This window comes from Podarcis pityusensis (assembly GCF_964106645.2).
Source record: "Podarcis pityusensis genome assembly, chromosome: 15".
In the NCBI taxonomy this organism is placed as follows: domain Eukaryota; kingdom Metazoa; phylum Chordata; class Lepidosauria; order Squamata; family Lacertidae; genus Podarcis; species Podarcis pityusensis.
Genome location: NC_138040.1, coordinates 2,158,297 through 2,176,066, shown reverse-complemented (window position 1 = coordinate 2,176,066; position 17,770 = coordinate 2,158,297). Strand labels below are relative to the sequence as shown.

The window sequence follows — 17,770 nt, the reverse complement described above, 5'->3', positions numbered from 1 at the left end:
TGTTGCCATGACTTCAAGCTGCATTTCATAATGCAAAGAGGAGCAACAACAGTTAAGATGATATCTGAAGAAGTGTACATGCACACGAAAGCTCATACCAACACCAAATTTAGTTGGTCTCTAAGGTGCTACTGGAAGGATTTTTTTTATTTTGTCTTGACTACGACAGACCAACATGGCTACCAACCTGTAGTCAAGATGAAGTTCCTCTAGTCAGGAACCTTGGAGTCTAGCAACAGATGGGAGTATAACCGATTAACCACCCCAGTCTGCAGTTCACTGTATTAAACTCAACTCCACCCATGAGTTAAGAAGCTGGTGCTGATGGTGTAATCTATATCCAGTGTGGCACCGCAGTGACATACCCTGCATTTTTAAAAGCCACAGAATGGGCAAGATGACGTTTACTTTCTGATTTGTTTTCTCGGTCTCTGTTCTCGGGAAGTCTACCACCTTGGATATTCTGTACGCTGAAGAGAAGACCCGAGGTGATAAACATGTGGAGACAGAGTGTGGAACAGACTTGGAAGGCCTCCTATGCCTAATACAGCACTGTCACAGGCAAAAATTTAGCAGGTGAAGCTTTTTCCTAACGTGAAGATCAATGCCACAGGACCTGGTGTGAGTGTGGATTTTATCCGCTAAATGACTGCCTGTCAAGTACAGTACAGTGGTACCTCGGGTTACATACACTTCAGGTTACATACGCTTCAGGTTACAGACTCCACTAACCCAGAAATAGTGCTTCAGGTTAAGAACTTCGCTTCAGGATGAGAACAGAAATTGTGCTCCAGTGGCGCAGCAGCAGCAGGAGGCCCCATTAGCTAAAGTGGTGCTTCAGGTTAAGAACAGTTTCAGGTTAAGTATGGACCTCCGGAACGAATTCAGTACTTAACCCGAGGTACCACTGTAATTGTTAGAGGCACCAGAGCCCACCACAGCCCTCTGGTGGTGTATGGCGGTAAGGTTGAGATGGTACTATTTGTTAGAAAAACATTCGGGAAGGGCTGTAACTTAGTGATGAAGCATCTGTTTCCCTGGAGAAGGTCCCAGTTATAATTTCTAGCATCTTCACATAGACCTGGGAATGTCTCAAACCTTGGAGAGCCACTGCCAGTCAGTGTAGTTAATGCTGAGATAGATGGACCAATGGTCTGAATCAGGATGAAGCAGCTCCCTATGTTCCTAAAAGAAAAAGACTGGGGGAAAAAATGAATAGAAAAGTCCCGCCCCCTTTTTGTGCTTTTCCTAAGTGCTCCACATACTTTATCTCAGTCCTCTTTGCAATTGCTAGCATATTACCCTGTCCTCGCCAGGCTCCATGAAGTACGTAGTGATGGTTTGAAGGAGCGACACACGGGTGAAGAGCCATCCCAGAGCCGTGATGATGACCTGCATGATACTTTCCTTGGTGCGGATGTGGTGGTAGGCTATGCTGAACGTGTTTGCAATCCCCTAGAGGATGAACACATGTTACAATTTGTTTGGGAACAATGTAAAATTTTAAAGCAGGAACGTTATCAAACTAAGCATATCAAAGGGGCTTTTGAAGCAGAGGACTCCTATAGGCAACGCCACTGCAATCACATACTCCAGAGAAATGAACATTGTTCACAGAATCCAGCCAGGCCCTCACACAGTGACTGTGGCTGTCCCCTTGCAGCCTCCCTGCTGCCCTCACCTGATAGAAACGGATTTCGTGGGGCACAAAGATGGTTTTCTCGTTCTTGTCCTGGAGAGTGTCCAGACCAAGAACACCAAAGACTCTTCTTCGGATATCCTCAAGCGGCAGCACCAAGAAGGAGCCCTTCCTCTCTTCCAGGGGGCGATCCTGGTTCCAGAAGTGGATGTTTCCATGCAGCTGAACTCGGGGGACATGGATTGGCTTGTCATCTAGTGCTGCTGCAAAGCTAAGTGAAAAAAGTGAGCAGAAAAGAGGAAGAGGAGAAGCTTTCAGGAGTCAAGTGCCTAGGTAGAAAACATCATAGCAGCAGGCATGGACAGGAACACTCCCAACATTCTCATCTCAGGAAAGAGCAATTTGTTAGGGGAAATGGGTCTCGTCAGAAGAGGTCGTAAGAAACCCATCACTGAGAGTGCAAAATCCATTGCCTTCATATTTCCCATGTAACGAAGAGTGAATTTACACCTTCATTTTGCTGCTGTGGCACTTCATTTCTCTTGCTTGAGTCCCTTGCTTAACCTCGAGATGAAAATGAGTCTTGTTTCTGTTTGTAGTTATTCTTATTCTGGGAAGTTTACCCAGCAGGGTTGAACGCGTCTACCTTGACCCCCAGGTTGATTTCTTGTGTATTTTGCATGAGAACAATGGATAGGTTGATTTGTCAGTTTTGGTTTCTCTCCATTTCTTCTTTTTTTTTTCAGTCTTAAATTCAGTTCTCCACACTTCCACATCAGCTTGCAATTTTTTAATATAAAAAAGGCCTCATCTCCTAGTATACACGTTTGTATCCAATGTTGCCTAATATGTACAAGTTTGCAATCAATTTCCCCTAATATAGTGCATTGTGTATGTTACTTTTACTAATAAATGCATTTTTATTCACACTTTACCATAGTACAGGTATATACATGTTTTACACTTTCATTGCAAAATTCAGAGAAGTGCACAGTTCAAACCATGGCTGCATTTCAGGTCTTGTGTTGCTTTGGAAACTCCAAACTAGGTAGGTTCACCTTTGAATGTGAACCAGTCCCTGTCCCTAAGGATGACTCACAATTGGCATTAAATAATTTTGCTCCACTTTATCATTTATGATTTTTGAGGGAGACTTGGGAGGGAGGAGGCTTTTTGCTCTCTGATATCTTTTCTGTTCTCAAGAGGTGATGTTTCTGTACTCACAGTGGAAAGCGCAATAAGACACTTTCTTCTTGCCTACAGAGGGTTAATGCTGTTTCTCTTATGCAACCCTCTGTTCTGACAATAGATGCTGCTAATTGTCTCTTAAAGAATTTGTGATTCTTTCCTAACTTTCAATTACAGATCCTACATGTTAAAATGCAGAACCAAAAATGCATGCTATGCTAAACACAGAAATATAATCACCCATACTGAATGTGCAGTCTTTCCCACACTTAAGCCTAATGATCACCCAAGAAAAGGAAACAGCTTTGTGGGTGTTTTTCTTACCTGACTCCTTCCATATCCATGAAAAGTGATTGGTTTAGGACGTATGGAGCATCATCCTCTGTGCATGCTACATAGTGTAGGAGAACATCTCCTCGCTCTGGGGAAACCAAGTTATATTCCAAAAGGGCGATATAAGCACTGATCTTCTTGGTGTCTCCATGGGCATCTGTGTCCTGCAGATGAAAGGCAGATGCCTCAGCCAGTCATCTTTATACACATGCCCCGTGCTCCTGGCTAGCCCTCATTTACATGGAACTCATTCTGTTTCTCCCCAAGTCTGCATGCTTATTCATTTGAAACAATTTCATAGGCATGCAAATCTCACTGCTTTTTGTGGGATTCATCATACAAGTGCAGAGTTGGAAGGGATCCCGGGGGTCATCTAGTTCAGCCCCTGCACTACAGGAATCTCAACTGGATCATACATGACAGGTGGCCATCCAACCTGTGCTTAAAAACCTGTATGTGCAAGTTGAGGTTCTGACAACATGTCAGCAGGTGAATGACACTGGGGACTATCCCACAATTTAATAGAATTGTTAAGAGGGTCAAAACCTAACCTCTTGTAACAAGCCAATCATATCGAGTCCTGCCCTCTGGGGCAACAGGGAATATGTATCTGCTCTTTTCTATGTGACACAGTTCTTCAAGTATTTCAACAGCACTATTATAATCTACCTCAGCTTTCTCCAGGCCAAACATAGTCCACTTCCTTCAGACTTCTTTTCACAAGACTTACTGTCCAAATGTCCATCTTTATTGCCCTCCTCTGTTTGTCTTTTGTCTACATCCTTCTTAGAATGGCTGACCCCATAACTGGGCACAGAACTCCAGTTGTTTGAATACAATAATGTGTCTTCACTGCTAAGAGGAATCACAGGAGCATGAATCTGTCTCAGTACCTGAGTTTGCCCCATACATAATGCCATTGCTGGTTCAGACCAAGGTTTACCTAGCCCAGCACTCTGCCAGTATTTTGCCAGAAGTCGACTGCATCTCTTTGTTTCTCTCCATCATTTGGTTATATAAGCCCAGTGATAGCTACCAGGAACATGGAGGTGTAATTTTGCTACCATTTGGTCATTGATTAATCTGCCCTCCATCAATGCAGCTAATCTTCTTCCCCAAAATGGAAAACCCCCAAACACATTGGCCTTTCCATGTAGGGAAAGACTGTGTCAGAAACACTCACCCGACAAAGAACCTTGAATAGGACATCATACACCGGTTTGATGCACCCTCCATTAGTCATGGCTGCATGCTCGATCTTGAGCAGCCACTTCCTCCGCGCACTGCCTCGCAATCGCTCTGTGTGGGTTCGCTCCACTGCCATCATGAGAAACTCCACGATGTTATCCAGCAGTTCGTCTTCGTCGCCGGTGAGCTCAGAGACAACCAGCTCCATGTAAGTTTGGAAGTCTCTTTGGGATAACTTCACAATCCCGCTAGGATGCCACTGGGGTATGGGGAGCTGCAGCTTGGCTATGCAGGTAGCGAAAAACAAGGATCAGGCAGGACCACAAGCAATCCCATATGCCCACCTTTCCCCTAGTTCATTCTTCACACCAGTGTCCTTCAAATGTCAAGAAGGAACAGATCCAATAGTTTTTAACAGTAGGCAGGTGCTTGCTCTCCTTTGTTTTTTTTGTTCATTATGAAAAGCGTATACCCCACCCTTCAGCCATGTGGTCAGGATGATGACTACAACAGTGGCAACCTACATCTTGTGGCCATCGTTCCTTCCCCCAAAACTTGGATCACACAGTGTGGTTATTTACTTCTTATTTTGAGGCTTTGAAAAATAGCTACAGATTTTAATACAATTTTAACCGGGTTGTTGGGAACAACTGGATCCTTGAATTTAATCTTATAGAAAACGGTGGGGGGGGGGTGAATCTTAACTTCTCATGCTTCATGTTTTGGGAAGGAGCCATAATTCAGTGATAAGAGCACCCTCTTTTCATGCAGAAGGTCCTGGGTTCGGTCCACACATTTCCAGTTAAAGGACTTTAAGAAGTAAGGGTGGGGAAGACCTTTTTCTGCCTGGAACCTTGGGAAGCCTTTGTCAGTAGGAAATACTGAATGGTCTGACCTAGTAGTGGCTTGCTGTGTTCACAGATGACGTCTTGCTGCTAATATACTTTTGCACACAAGAGGGAGCTCTTGTACAGTTTTTCCAAATTGTTATTTTTCAAAGAAAAGTTCTCAATAGGAAGTGCAGAAAAAGAGACAATAAATAGAAAAATCTTATTATTCTATCTTTTGGCCTATACAGTTCTCTCTGGAAAATTGCCGGGCTTCCATTTTTTATTTCATGCACAAGTAAAAATTGTGGGGATCCCAGGAATAGAAAGAAAAGCTTCCAGGTGTTTGGTATATCAGGTGAACAAGTAATCAATACAGGAAAAAATAGAAATGTGAAATCTGTTGTTAATGGCATATGTCTGTGATCAATATGTATAATGAGGTTAAAGGGCAAGATGATGAATGGGGGACTTTTAGGAAAACAAAGTATTTGAGCAAGATGAAGTCCTCTTCAAATATTCAAGGGCCAGTCAGTTTTATGGGCAATGAGAATTAAGGGCTGGATCAGGGCAGCTATCCTGTTTCTGTGCCTCTTGGAGCAAAGGGCAGCTGAGTGACCCTGTCAATACTGATATCATATGGCAGGCAAAGCATCTCTCAGCTTCAGGATTTGCCATAGCTGTTAGCTCACATCTAATTATCCCATTTAAGTTTTTCTCACAATAAACTTTTTGATATTGATAGACCCAGGTTACTCTTGTTCATTAATTTCAGTGGGTCTATTCTGAGTAAAACTTAGCTGAATACCACCCTAAAACAAGAGTTATAAAATCTGTATATAAAAAAGAACAGGATCTATGTTAAATCACAACAAACACAATGTTTAAAACTGATCACAGCAGATGCTATTTATTGATTTGTTCTGATAATATTGTGGGGAGGTTATATGAGAAAATGTCAAGCAATTTTTATCCTACACTTTCCAGTGCCTTTTCCCATCATTTTCCTAACTGCAAAGGCCTGGTTTTGTTTTATTTTCTGAAGCAGCTTCCTTGTGCTAAGTTCCAGATCCACTCTATTGCAACCTGAATTTGCTCATATGCGACTGAATCTGGTGTGGAAAGTAGTGACAGTCTGGAAGCAGACTGGGTAGATGGTGGAAAGCATGCTCTCCCCAGCAGATCTTAAAGGCTGTTCATTTGGGTGAAGGAGATGCTCCCCTACTGAGCCTTCAAGGTGCCACAAGGCTTTTTGCTGTTGCTGCTGCAACTAAGATGAAGGCTACAGCTGAACCAAGCTGAGTTGGTTCAGTAGCAAACTAAGGTAGCAGAAAGCCTTTCTCCTACCTTTGTTTAATGCCTCTTGCTCCATCCCTTCCTTAAAGGTGGACAGAACAGCATCCACTTCCTGCATGTCCAAGAACCCAGAGCATTCATTATCCCATTTCTCAAAGAGCGCAGCCAAGAGGAGCTGTTGCCGGACCAAGAAAGAATTCTGGTGGATCTGATAGAGACAGAAGGCAAAGAAAAAGGACAGCACATCACCAGTTGCAGCGGTTCATGGGCACAAGCTCAGCACATACGCATAAATAACAAACTCAAGAAACATGGTGGTTGAAAAAGCTTGGAGATGGAGTGTGCTGAACTCTGACAATATGTGGCTCGTGGCAGGAATGGGGAATTTGTAGCTGGACTCCAGTTCCAGTCAGGGTCAGCCCCCCTGTGAGGTGTGGTGAGGCAGTTGCCTCCGGTGGAAGATAGGGGACAGTTGGCAGGGTCCCCGAGAAATGCTTTGTGTCACTCGCCACCTCCTGCACTTGTTGCCCACTGCTGCTGCTGCCACTACCTGTTCCTCGCTGGCCTACTTTTTTCTCCCCTGTCACCTTCAGTGGTAGTGATGGAGGCCAGCTTTGGCAGGTGGAGGGTGGGAGGGTGGCTTTGGCAAGTGGCTTCAGAGAGTGTGTGTCATTTTCTGCTTTCCCTCAAGAGGCAAAATGTCCTGGGACATGCCTGACTCCTACCCTCCCTAGCCATTCAGCCTGCCAGTTTGGGTCAATGAGAGTTGGACTACAACAACATCTGGAGGGCCACACAATCCCCACCAGTGGCTTATGGGTTTGCGTAAGGGTACCTGCAAAAAAACAAAGACCCTCCCAAGGCCCAGAGGAGCATCCCAGATGCATATAATGAGGACAATTGTCTTTTTCACTGCATGGATTTTAGGCAGACTCCACACAGGTGATTTGTGTCCTGCTTCATCGAACAATAACCCGAGAAAATACTTTGGGAAATGATGTTGCTGCTTACTCTCTCCATCTGCCTGATCTTCTCTTTCTCTGTTTGCACGTAACCTTCCTTCACAAATTCCACAAGCCTCTTCACATTTGACAGAGTTGTTTCTTCACCAACAAAGGTCTCCATGAGCTGCACAAACTGCGGCGGGTTGAGGGACTCCTTGTCAAAGCTGCTTATGGTAGACGGGGGCCCACGGGCCTGGATTTCTATCATATTCATGCGCAGGTCTAGAAGCAAGGAGGGAAGGTTACATCCTATGCAATACAGATTTGAAGCTGTGGGTGTTTTTAGGGCTCAACAAGTGAAAATAAGTAAGCAGAAGAACCCACGGTCGCTCCAGAATGTTTTTTTCCCAGGTGTAAGTAGTATGTCATTGGCCCAATAATAATGTATTAGTGGTGGGTTTATACTGGACCATCTGCACATTAGTCTGCTTTATTAGATGTTCTGCGATGCATCCCCAATGTTACAGCATCATCAAAATCTGGAGAGGCACTCTCATGCCACAGTGTAAAAAAAGCAAGGCAAAAAAATCACCAGAATGTTTGTGGAATAAAATGTTACAGGATCTCAGCAAGAAGTTATGGGACATGCACTGATTGGAAATGAAGCAGTATTCCCACCCTGGAAACTCTGCAAGTTCAAACCATATCAAAAGCAGGATCATGTATGACAGTCTGGATGTCATTGTGAGCACAGATAATCATGAATGCATTTGCTGCTCACAGCTCCCATACTGAAATTCACCACTTTCCACTAGTTGTATGCATTTCTGTACAACTTACTTGGCTGGAGAACAGAACTGCAAAATTTGGAGAAGTGTGAATTCTTAAAGTTGGCTGTGTTTCGGTTTGTGCATTGTTTCAGAAAGTGCAAGCATGGTAAGTTTGCCTTTACATGTGAACTGAATCAGATTTCACCCCCATCCCTACTCACAAGCAAAGTCCTTTTTGTCACAGAAATGGACTACAGGGGCATTCCTGTGAATGAACTCCTGTGTAGCCTGAACCAGATTACTTTATGGTGCTCTAATAAAACATCACACCTGGAAACCTGGTGCTTTCATTGTTCCAGTCCTCCCGGATTTCCTTGCCATAGTCGGTGTACACGAAGGACAGGTCAGCAGTCTGAAGGTCACCTGCAGGAAGGGGAGGCAACACAAAACAGGCTGCTAAAGAGGCCGAGCTCCGACAGCTACATGCAGACTGTAGAAACAGGATGTTGAAGAATGCTGATGGGTGCAATCACCTGACCATATCTTTCCATATATCTTCTGAGGTGCCTTTTCACATGTCTCGCTGTCTAGCCCACTAGGCATTGAAAGCAAATCTGAAACTAAGAGAGGAAGAAAACAATGTTTGTGAATAGGCAAGGATGGAAGACCAAGATCAAGCCCCAAAAGCAGAAGCTAGCCAGAGCTGGTTGCATGATAAAGCTACTTGAGATTGCAGGACAGTTCTGAATTGTGGCAGGTGTGTGTGTGTTTCAATGCTGGCACTTTTGTGCATTGCTCTGGACAGATGTTAAGCTCATGTAAACTGTGGTTTACATTTGCACCTCACTGCCGTGATTTCTTTCTGAGCTAAGAAGATGCAGCCAGATCTGTAGCATCTTAATTACTTCTCTCTTTAGCATTTAAAATGAGCTTTTGGTTCAGCTTGTAGCAAACGTATCTCTTTCTCCACCCCCCATTTGAAAGTATAAGCATCTCTGAGCTCCCAGCTCCAGCTTTCCTCGTGTCCTGGGACTCTCCACACCTTTGCCCCCTACCCAGATCCAGTGCAGCCTGCCTTGTTTACCCTGAGGCTTGGTGAGCCCCATCAGGGTGGCGTAGCAAGCCTTCTGTGATGACGTGGCAGGCCTGTTTAGGAGCAGTAGGGAAGGGCCATCATGGCCAGCAGTGTTAACACTCTAGAAAGGGTGGAGAAGCCCTCAGGTGAGCCCAGCAGTGGCTCTTTCTTGACTGAGTAGCATGAGCCATGATCACTGAACTGGAAATGCTAAAGGAAATGATCATAAGTGATCCCTGCTATCAGAGACTTCAGTCTGCCTCCTTCATGGTCCTGGTTTAATCATTATTCAATACTTGGCCCCTAGCTAGTGATTCCATGTTTCTTTTTCGCTTATAATATTTTGGAGCAAACAGGAGCCTTAAAGATGGTGTGATCTGCCCTGGCATGTGATGAAACGCTTAATTTTTATATATGCATTTGTTTTAAACATTTATATGGGGCAGGACGCTCTGAACATACAGCACCAATTCCAGCATAACTGCACTGGCTACCAGTTAGTTTCCAGGCTTAATTTGAAGCGCTGGTTTTGAACTATAAAGCCTTATGGGGCTCAGGATCCCAAACAGCTCCAAAACCACCTCTGCCCACATGAACCGAGCCAGACCCTGCAATAATCAGCTGAGGCACTTCTCTGTGGTGGCTCCTGACTGTAGAACGCTCTCCTCAGGGAGGCTCATGCAACACTATATTTACCTATTCTTAGGTGTCAGACAAAAACATTCCTTTTTACTTGGGCTTTTGGCCCTTGGGATCATGCGAATGCCTGCCTTTTCTAATAAGTGGTGATCTGGAATATGTAGCTTGGAGATCTAAAGAGCATGGATATGTGCATGTTGTTGTTTTTTTTAAAAGCTGTTTTCATTAACTACCTGTGGGTACTCTTGTTGAACAAAACATTCTGGTTGAACAAATCCAATTGATGAGCCACACCTTGAGTTAAGCATGCATAAACCAGCTCTGAGAACAGGCCAAAATGAAGCTCTGATCTGAGTGATGGTTGTGGGGAGGTAAGGGACCAAGCAGTGTTTTGTTTCTTTAAGGACGTATCCACACTTCCTTTTGTGCCACATTGCCAGGCACAGGTCTGGGTCGCAGTGGAGTTTTTCGTTTGTGTGTGTCCTGGCACTTCGCCCACAAATCACAGCAAATGGCAATCAGGTTTCCCCTGGATTGCCCCAATTCAGTGGTAAAACACATGCTTTCACAGGGAAAGCTCTGGGACAAAAATATATATATGCTCAGATGTGGACCTAGAAAAACCAGACCTGTGGCTAGAAAGCAGAGCAGAGGTCAGTGTGGATGAGCCCTAAGTGTCTCTCTTGCCTCCTCAGCCTGTTTCCATACAAATGCAAAAGCTCATGAAAGGTGGTCATTATCAGAAACCGTCACCTCAAATGTCCTTGGCATCTGAAGCCACCTCAGCTGATCCTAAAACAACCCAGAATGTATCCATTTATTAGCCAGCAGCAGGAGCACAACAAAGCCTTTGCCTGTGGGTGTGCAGTGCACAGATGTTTGAGCTCCATACTGTAGATATGGTATAAGCAGACTTCCCAGTATGGTCTTCTCTGATAAGCTTTGGCTTAGCATATTGTTTGACCCGGGCTCATGGTTAAGTTCTCCCATCCCTGCTAAACACAAGCAGTCTGACCTGCTATAAAGCGCGTTCCTGGGTTGGACTGAATGAGACTGCAGGTCATTTCTGATGCCCTCATGCTCTGCAGCCCTTGGTTTAATTGCTACTGAAGTGCAAGGTGTTCATCAACCCATGGGAGACCAGCACATAAGCCCAACACTGCTTCACAGCGGAACACACTGTACCTGAAAGCTTCTGTCCTGGCCGTTTGCTTGGACCTGGCACACCTTCGCTGCTCCTGTGCAGCTGCCCCCGACTGCCTGGCTCTCGCTCCTTTCCTGGCTCCTCCTGAGCTGCCGCTGTTTCTGCACTGCTTTGCTCTGCAGCAGCAGCACCTTGACCCTCTAAGCCAGGCTCTTGGCCAGGGCCCAGTTCTCCGTTCTGTGTCTGCTGTAGCCCAGACTGCATGTTAAAGAGGGAAGCAGGAGCAGAACTTCTGGGCTGTGGATTCCTGTCAGCCTCCAGGGTTTCCACAGGTAGCACTGGTGCTGATCCCTGGGTGGTTACAGGCACCACGTCTTTGCCAGCGGGTACAACAGTTTCTTGGGCGGCTGACTCTGCAGCTGCTGTGGCTGCTGGATCTTGTTCCTCTTGAACGGCTGCTTCGCCAGATCCTGGCTCTACAGCTGGCATTTCATCTTGGAGGGCTGTTGCTAGAACGACTTCACCCTCCTTTCCTACAGGGCTGGCCTCTTGCTCCAGCCCGGCTTTCTCTTGGTCAGCAGCTGCAGACCCCTCAGGGGCCTCACTGTTATCAGGTGCAGTCATCTCCATGTCAGACAGGATATCTTTCAAGAGCAGCTTGAGGGCAACGGATTCCTCAGATAATCCAAGTTCACCCGACGGGATGTTGAGGCTAGACCTCTCTGAAAATTGCTCATCTTCCATATTCCCCCAAAACTCAGCTACCTCTATATCGTCCAGTTCTATAATTGGCCCTAGGATAAGAAAGGGTGGTGCTGTTGATATATCCTGAAACTGGAAGCATGGTACGGGAATGGAGGAATAGTAATAATAATAATAATAATAATAATAATAATAATAATAATTGCTAGTTACTAAGGTCTCCAAGCAACTTTCACTTATAAACATAAAAAGGTAAAGGGTAAAGGGACCCCTGACCATTAGGTCCAGTTGTGGCCGACTCTGGGGTTGCGGCGCTCATCTCGCTTTATTGGCCGAGGGAGCCGGCGTACAGCTTCCAGGTCATGTGGCCAGCATGACTAAGCCGCTTCTGGTAAACCAGAGCAGCGCACGGAAACGCTGTTTACCTTCCCGCCGGAGCGGTACCTATTTATCTACTTGCACTTTGATGTGCTTTCAAACTGCTAGGTTGGCAGGAGCAGGGACTGAGCAACGGGAGCTCACCCCGTCATGGGGATTCGAACCACCGACCTTCTGATCGGCAAGTCCTAGGCTCTGTGCCACAGCGGCACCCGCGTCCCTAAAACATAAACATACTAGACCATTAAAATTTGTATAAAACAGAGATATGATGAACCAACCCAGACCCTGCAATTGTCATGTGAGGTCCTTCTTTGTGTGCCCCCTCCATGAGAGGTCTGGAGGGTGAAAATATAAGAACGGGCCTTTTCTGTGATAGCTCCCTGCTTGTGGAATGCTCTCCCCAAGGAGGCTCGCCTGGTGCCATCATTTTATATCTTCAGACACCAAGGAAAAACATTCCTCTATAACCAGGTGTTTGCCCTTTAATTAACAGCAGCCTTACATTTCTTGGGGTCAAGGAATCCCTTCTTGTGATGTGGGGAGCAGTTGTAGAAGAAGACCTCCAGTAAAGATAATATCCTCTGTCTGTCCAAGAGCCCCACCTAGGAAAGAAGAGCACAGAGATACCTTTAAGCCTTGCCAGTTCCCACTGAGTTCTAGATGGTTCATGTACAGTACTACAAAAACCACACTGGATGGCCTGTGAAATCAGAGTTGCATAGCTGTCAACTTACAGATTTGAAAATAAGGGACCAGCAGCCAAAATAAGGGACCTGCAGCCTCACCTGTTCCAGGCACTGCAGTCTTCCTGTCCTCCTGCAGGAGGTAGCTTCATGCTGGTAGCTTCGAGAACACTGTCCAACCAACTTTGTAACCAGAGGTTCAACTGAATAGAATCTGAATCACATGCACCACAAGGCCTATGCAGCCTCAACTTAAGATGGCTCCCCGGCCTGGCTTTGCACTGCAAAGTTTGCAGCAGCACGTGCAACAAAATGGCGTCCAGCATTCAAAAACCTCCTCAGCTTGCATTAACTAGCCACACACAAGGCATGCAAGCTCCACCCCCCAGTCATTCTTAGACTTCTTATTGGGTGAGCAACACAGCCAAGCAACACAGTTGGAGCCTCCCTGGCCAGCAGGGAGGGAGGGAGAGGAGCTGCTTCCTTTGAAATTTAAGGGACATCATTTAAGGGACATCCATCAATAAGGGACAGCAGCGGGACATGGCGCTGGAATAAGGGACTGTCCCTTCAAATAAGGGACACTTGACAGCTATGGAGTTGTTCCCAAATGGGGGGAAATCCTCCATTTTACAGAGAGGGTGGTGGAAAAGTAGATCACTGAAGTTGGAACGCAAGCTCTGAACTACACAGGGGTTCAAGGGCAGGTAAGAATCTTATGGAACCAGAACACCCAACTTAAAACATTTGAAAAATACATTTGAAACCCTATTTTAAATGCTACTGCTGCTGCTGCTAAAATAATTCACACATCTCAAGTCACTAAATGTTTGCTCAAATCAAAGGGGCTTACAGCATCTCCAGAAAATGCTAAGCAAGATGAAATCTACAAATAAAGGCTAAACTAGACCTGATGTTAAGAGTGTTACTTCACACCAGTTTAAAAACAACAACACAAACACCATCCAGTGGAAGATGCAGAAGGGTGCAATTTTTGTCAGGACCGTGGCACGGGAGGAAAAGGTTAAATTAAAATATACCTCCCCTCACTGCATACAGCAGCCCTCACATAAACTGGACTCCCCCAGGCTTGCTAATAGTTTACAGTTCTTTGTGTTGCTGTGATCTGAAGTGGTATTTTTAGCACCAACCTACAGTGGTGGTATCAGTAAGAATTCACCCTTGATCAGACCAAAGAACCATCAAATTGAGCACCTGGTTTTCTAATGAGCTCACAAACAAGTCCTGGAGGGGCCTGCTTTCTCTTTCCTCCCACATCTAGTACCTTGAGATAGACTGCTTCTGAGCATGGAGGTTTATTCACTTATGATATTTATGCTCCACCTTTCTTCTGATGAGCTCATGGTGGCCTATGCCGTTCTCCCCCTCTGCACGTTATCCTCACAGCAACCCTGTGAGGTAGGTTAAGCTGAGAGAGATGGTGACTGGCCCACAGGTCACTCAGACACTTTGGTCCTAGTCCACTTAGGACCTTAGTCATGGCTGATAACAGCTGATAGCCAATGTGCTGTGAATCTGAGCCACTTTTTGCTCTCCAAGGCTCTGCTTCCACGCTTTACGGCTCAGGCTCTGAATACGCTCTGGGCATGTAGTTCTTATCTTAAACAGATTCCAGGCACCCCCTGGAAGCAGCCTGTCTCTTATCTCGAAGGGACAGGAAAATAACCAGCAGGCCTCACTGCCTGGTGGCAAGGAGCAGCACAAGGGAGTCCTTCTCTCCCAGGGAGAGGGCAAAGAGATGACAAAGGCAGGAAAACTCTAGAGGAAACAGGGGCAGAAAATGGAGGGGAAACACATGGTTAAAGGAAAGGAAAGCAGCCCCAAAGGAACGTGGCTTTTCGACTTTATAATGAGCTAATGCGTATTGCTATTTCACGGTTCCAGTTCTGAAGTCTCTTTCCCATTAAAGCACAGCGTGGTGGTTCACCAGGTGCAAATCTGAAAAACCAAAAATGAAACAGATTCTTTCTTTCTTTCTTTCTTTCTTTCTTTCTTTCTTTCTTTCTTTCTTTCTTTCTCCCCAAACTTTTCTTTGAGGAGCTCAAGGTGGCATACATGGCTCTCCTCCTCATTTAATCCCCACAACAACCCTCTGAGGTGGGTGAGGCTGAGAGGCCCAAGGTCACCCTGTGAGCTTCATGGCTGAGTGGGGAGATTCGAACTCTAGTCTCCCAGGTCCTAGTCCGACACTCTAACCACTACACCACGCTGGCTCTTTTTGGCAAACAACTGCAACTTAAAATCTGTGAGCTGGATGGCTGTGAGGCTGGCAGCTGCCGAGTAATTTGGTTTTGTGTCGCTTTCCCCCTGTACTGACGAAGGGGAACAAATGGTTGGAGTTGGCCGTTGAGAGCTGGCAACAGGCCCAAGATGGCTGGATGGTAGCCAAGCTCCTTACGAACAGCAAGTAGAAGTGGCAGCAGCACCTGGGGAAGGGGCTGGACTGATGAGAGGCAGCTGTCTTCCTTGCTTTAGTCCAGCCTTTGCCAACCTGGAGCCCTCCAAATGCTTTGGACTACAACTCCCATCAAAACCAGCCAGCTGCCTGCTATGGGGCCTGGGGTTCTTGCATTGAGGACAGGGCATGTAGGGTGTCAGAAGAAGGGATGGGGGTGGGGAGTAGAAATTTCTTCAGACATCCTGAACTGCATCACAAACTGGAATGCAAGCATCCTTTGAAATCCAGCCTTCTCTGAATGCAACACTGCACTTCTCCAGCCAAACAATGCATATTCGCCACCAAAGGAAAAATGTTCGCATGAAAACGTTAGAGTGAGAACAATGTACAGAATGCATAGTGATATGTGAAATTGCACCTGTTGGGTGAAAGGCAAATAAATTTTAATGCAGACTTCAAAAAATAAAATAAAATAAAATACAAACTGATGTGGAAATGGGGAGAACTCAATTTAAGACAGGAAGAATGAGAAACCAAGAGAGTTTCTGTTCGTTTCATCCATCCCTAGAGAAAAGCTTGATTGGCAGATTGTGATCCTGGCAAACGGGTCAGTGGGATTCAAGGCTTGCTTTCCAGAGGCTCAAAGGTTTGAACTGGGAAGCTGAGACCAGAGGCGGATTTAGAGGAGCGCGACTGGTTCAGTTGCACTGGGAGGAGATCCTTGAGGGTGCTGCAGTAGGCGCCACAACTATGATGTAGAATGGAAAGTGAGAGGTGGAAGGGTGGAAAATTTTGGCGTTGCACAGAGTGCCTCTGAAATTTGAGACCCCCCAGGTCCACCACTGCTGGGATCTAGCCTAGGAAGCTAACTAGGACTGGGTGCATGTCCTCAGGCCTCAGAGTTCTTTTTTTAGATACAGCATGGAATAAGGAGTGTGTGCAGCATTGCCTTCTGTGATTGGCAGGCAGCATGGAGCCTTTGGATTGGCCAGCCCTGGAATAAAAGACTAAGAACCTGGTCTGTGCCTAGTCCACAGAGCAGCACCTTCTGCACTCAAAACCAATAAATTAACTTTGGAGAATATAGGAAGCTGCCTTATACTGAGTCAGACCATGGTGACTAGCTGAAGCTCTCGCCAAGTCCTACCTCGGACCTTTGACATGCAAGGGAGATGCTCGACCTTCTCAGCTATGGCCCATCCCCACCTCCTAGGTCTAGGTATAGCCACCTATGGTCCTAAACCAGTCTGATCCAGTCATTTAATGCTGGTTTCCCAGTGTCATCCCCAAACGATCCAGGTTTAGAGCCTCAGGAATAGGGATGCATATAGACTGAAATCAAGAGCGAGGTGGAGGACCCCACTCGGTGCTGGGAAAGGGAGGCTTGCCCCCAAGCCAGTGAAAATTAGGAAATGGGAACAACATGCATGCTCAGCTGGGCGAGAGAATGGAGAAACAGATAATTCAGCAACCGCAGAGGTCTTTTCTATGGATTTCCTTTGCATTTTCTGCTTTCCCTTGAGGTCTAGGTACAGCAGGAACTGATTACAGCACCGGGAAGGAAACCAGGTCAAAGCCTAAGGAAATGCATTAAATTTACACTCTGTTTTTGGAAATGATCCAAGCCCACTTGCCTGCTTGCGATGCTCTCAAATATCTGCTAGCATTGTGGGTGCTTGTTGGTAGGGCTGGGAAAATGTTTCGCATCCCTGCTATTACCCCCCTTCCCACCAGAAGCCAACCACAAAGGTTTTGGAGCCAGGCCTTGCAGAAAGTGGAGGGGGTCATTTCAATTTCCTGACAGCCCTTGCCACCAGACGCTTGAGTTTATGCCTGTCCTGAACTTCCATGTTTCCCTGAGAGGCCTGTCACTATCCTAATGGAGGGCTCAGGATCCGGTGGCTCTGGGGCCGGTTGACCCACCATCACCATCCTATCAGTTGCTTGCCTTTTAAGTTGGGCAGGAGAGAGACTATGAGCCACCCCAGGATTGTGGACTGCCCACTGAGCCCCTGCTAGTCACAAAGAATGCTGGGCCAGGTGGGCCTTGCAGGACAGCACAGGTAAAGGCACAGTCTGGCGGGCCTGATTAGGCCCCATGGGCTGCAAGTTCCCCACCACTGGTCTATTCCAATAGACCAGAAACTGTTACTATTCAGAGCTGCGCTTGGGGAGTCCTAACTAGGAATAACGATGGCAGAGATATAATCCTGCACACATCCTGCAATCTCTCCACTAGGGTCTGGGGAGAAACTCGACTCAAATTCACACTGCGCTGAGATCTATGGATAAAGGGTGGTATACAAATTTAATAAATAATAATAAAAACAACTTTTTTAAAACAATATGAGAAGTGAAACTCCACCAGCCTTCAAAATCTGCATGTATCCAAATTTTGCAATGCACTTCTCCAATGCATACAAGAAAATGCATCTATTAGAGAAATGTTGTACTGTATTAATATATATTATATATTATATATTATATAAATAACATACACAAATGCATTATATTAGGGGAAATTGCGTTGCAAAATGTGCAT

At 45.8% G+C, this 17,770-nt stretch overlaps 1 protein-coding gene and 1 long non-coding RNA gene across 5 annotated transcripts in view; both read right to left on the bottom strand.

The window, feature by feature from the left end:
* Window positions 1-17,770, bottom strand: part of LOC308464140 — a 186,439-nt gene that overhangs the window by 53,867 nt on the left and 114,802 nt on the right. The window lies entirely within an intron of this gene.
* Window positions 1-17,770, bottom strand: part of EFCAB5 (EF-hand calcium binding domain 5) — a 46,782-nt gene that overhangs the window by 9,074 nt on the left and 19,938 nt on the right. For all 4 annotated transcript variants that reach the window (XM_080982790.1, XM_080982788.1, XM_080982791.1 and 1 more), the window contains 10 exons: window positions 12,629-12,728; window positions 11,085-11,837; window positions 8,719-8,805; window positions 8,516-8,608; window positions 7,483-7,697; window positions 6,523-6,679; window positions 4,344-4,633; window positions 3,152-3,324; window positions 1,682-1,910; window positions 1,303-1,455 (listed from right to left, as the gene is read on the bottom strand). In XM_080982790.1, the coding sequence (XP_080838916.1) occupies window positions 1,303-1,455; window positions 1,682-1,910; window positions 3,152-3,324; window positions 4,344-4,633; window positions 6,523-6,679; window positions 7,483-7,697; window positions 8,516-8,608; window positions 8,719-8,805; window positions 11,085-11,837; window positions 12,629-12,728 (2,250 nt within the window). The remainder of the gene's footprint in view (window positions 1-1,302; window positions 1,456-1,681; window positions 1,911-3,151; window positions 3,325-4,343; window positions 4,634-6,522; window positions 6,680-7,482; window positions 7,698-8,515; window positions 8,609-8,718; window positions 8,806-11,084; window positions 11,838-12,628; window positions 12,729-17,770) is intronic.